Below are 2,500 nucleotides of genomic sequence, written 5' to 3'. Positions count from 1 at the left end.
ACTTTAGCGCGTGAACGAGGACGTGATAACAGATTGTAGTGTACCGTAGCTGTTTCCATGAAGCATGCACTGAAGTGGTGGAGTTTTGGTTTCTCCTTGTTCGTTGGTTGCATTAGAAAGTTTGAGACCTTTAACTTAATACTTACGGGCTTCAACATCAGGAAATGTCGCAGCGAAAACTAAACATATCAAGAAGATGATATTCGATCGAGCATAATCCATTCCAAAACACAGGTTGGGTTTTTCGGTAACGCTTTCTGAAAAGCCGACAAACCCGTGGACAACCTGAGAAGACACAAACAGACAAATTTCTGAGGAGAGAAGTGCTTTAGCCGTTGACTGCTGAAGTTTCTCAATTAAAAAAACACCTGAAAAGAATATAAAGAACAATCTATCGCTGTGATTTACATGTGCAACGGGGCCGATAATGAAAGGTCAAGAAAACAAATTGTGCATTACGTTGTTTCCACTCAGCTGGTCGATAAAACGTCGGAGAACAGACCTACAGAAGGAATTATTTTCAACTTGAAGTAAAAGTACAGCATTTAAACCCACCTACATGTCGGTATTAAACACAACTACAAATTCTAGTGAGGTTGACAGTTCCCGTGACGTCATGTCTGTGGGAGGACGGGTGTGACAACCGTGACAGACAACATCCGGTACAAAGAAATTCTGCCTTGAGGCTAGGCTTAATTTCACATCCCTGTAATTGTTTTTGATAAAGCCTGACTTTAATGTCAGAACAATTTAATCGTAAGTTGACCAATTAAGCTTGTACCATAGGTTAGTGAATATACTAATTTGGTGGCACGGATGGTTTCATAGGTATTGATGACGGGGCTGCCAAGTCCGTTTTTCATAAAATCCCAAAAGTAGACTTGAAAGATTTGATTTCATCTGATTTAGCCCTAATTGCATTAGAAACGGGAAAAAGTAGACTGTGTAAAAGCTACATTGACGCCAAGGAAAATGCGGTTTTCCAAAGGGCACAGCCTTTCGCAGAAGGGTGTCACTGATCCGATCTGACTTAAAATAGGCCTGTCATTCCTCGCTCCCTGGCGTATGGAAGCAACATCCACGCTCTAATCTATATTCCCTTTGAACAAGCTGTTCCCCTAGTCAACACCATAGGTAAAGTTAGACGAATTTACAAGATGGACTCGGTACAAATCCGTTGTTTTGGATGTTTATGATTTAAGGACTACGGAATCCAACTGCCGCCCCTCTTAACAAGTAATCAAAACTTTTTCGCCAGAATGTCACCGCACCAAATGTCACCAAAATAGGTTTCAGTTTTCACTGCGTCTTGTGTGTTGTAGCTGTGCTTTCTGGAAACAAATTACGCCTTTATTTTTAAGGATAATATTTAATGATAAAAACAGATGCTGATTATTGCACCTTTCGCTATCGCCTTGCTCACTGAAAACTCTAGAACCTCCATTGTCTATTACACACCTCGATTGTCAAGGAGTTGCCAATTACGTCTTCCACTTCGTCCGACACTTCAGCCTAAACTAAACGCAAGTGCGCTGTGTTTGATTTTTCAGCCTTTTAAGTGCTTCTTTTAAGCGAAATATCAAATCGCTGCGTTTAACGATCACTAACTTTCCATAAACGAACCAACTTTTAGGCTCTTAATGATTCTGGCGACTAAGGAAATCTGCAAATTGTTTGACTTGCAAGTCTTCTCAGGCCCGTTCCAAACGCCGCTCCAGTCAAGTGCCGAACCCGACTTCGGAACTGACGACGTCTGATTCAAACGTCGTACCTGTGGGTCGCACCAAAGTAAAGGCCTGGCCAAACGCTTGCAACAGTTCAACGCAACATGTTGCAACATTGTTGCTTGATGTTGCGACGAGTATCAAGTATTTATGAGTCAATGAATCAATGAGTCAATGAGCTAATTAGTGCAGTTACCCTAACCCATAAAATGAAAGCTAAAATTTCAGAGAGTGCCTAGGCCTAATCACTGAAACGAGGGCTTAGGCTTAATCAATAAATTATTGCTATATTGACTGTGAGTTTCATTGACTCATGACTCATTGACTCATTGACGCATTGACCATTTGACTCATAAATCATGGGACCTGAGTTGCAACGACCGATCCAACTGATCGAGGAAAATGTTCCATAAAGACTTCAAATCGCGATGTTTCTTTTCGAAACTTCCTTTTATGGACAGCCAGATAAATAAAGCTCACTTAACCACTATTTTCTGCGTTGTCCTGAGTGATTTGATGAGTTTTTAGGACGCTTCGATTTCCTCTTCAGACCCGACGCGTCGGCTCACATAACTGAGACAAGGCGTGAAGCTTTAAGACTGCTTACGGCGGAGTGCCTCCAGAATTCAGCCAAATTTCTCCCACTTCCAAAGGTCGCTCGCCTCCCAGCCTTGGGCACGTAGAAAGTCAGCGATAATTTTGCTAGCATCGTGCCAAAAAGCATCGCATTTACACGGCTCTGCAACCTCAAAATGCTGCTCGATTTTCAAGCTTCG

General features: G+C 42.0%; 1 protein-coding gene across 3 annotated transcripts in view; it reads right to left on the bottom strand.

Moving 5' to 3' along the window:
- LOC138030221 (fibroblast growth factor receptor 2-like) overlaps positions 1-2,500 on the bottom strand; it is an 82,595-nt gene that overhangs the window by 39,331 nt on the left and 40,764 nt on the right. Inside the window, exons 1-2 of one of the 3 annotated variants that reach the window (XM_068878104.1) lie at positions 556-632; positions 147-285 (exon numbers count right to left, since the gene is read on the bottom strand). The exons of 1 other annotated variant lie outside the window; for it this stretch is intronic. In XM_068878104.1, coding sequence (XP_068734205.1) covers positions 147-222 — 76 coding nt within the window. In that variant the 5' untranslated portion in view covers positions 223-285; positions 556-632. Of the gene's footprint in view, positions 1-146; positions 286-459; positions 633-2,500 lie in introns of those variants that run through there. One more of the 3 variants, XM_068878102.1, reaches the window with a different exon arrangement.

This window comes from Montipora capricornis, chromosome 13 (assembly GCF_036669925.1).
Source record: "Montipora capricornis isolate CH-2021 chromosome 13, ASM3666992v2, whole genome shotgun sequence".
NCBI classification, from domain to species: Eukaryota; Metazoa; Cnidaria; class Anthozoa; order Scleractinia; family Acroporidae; genus Montipora; species Montipora capricornis.
Note: the sequence above shows the minus strand (reverse complement) of the source record. Positions and strands in the feature narration are given on the sequence as shown.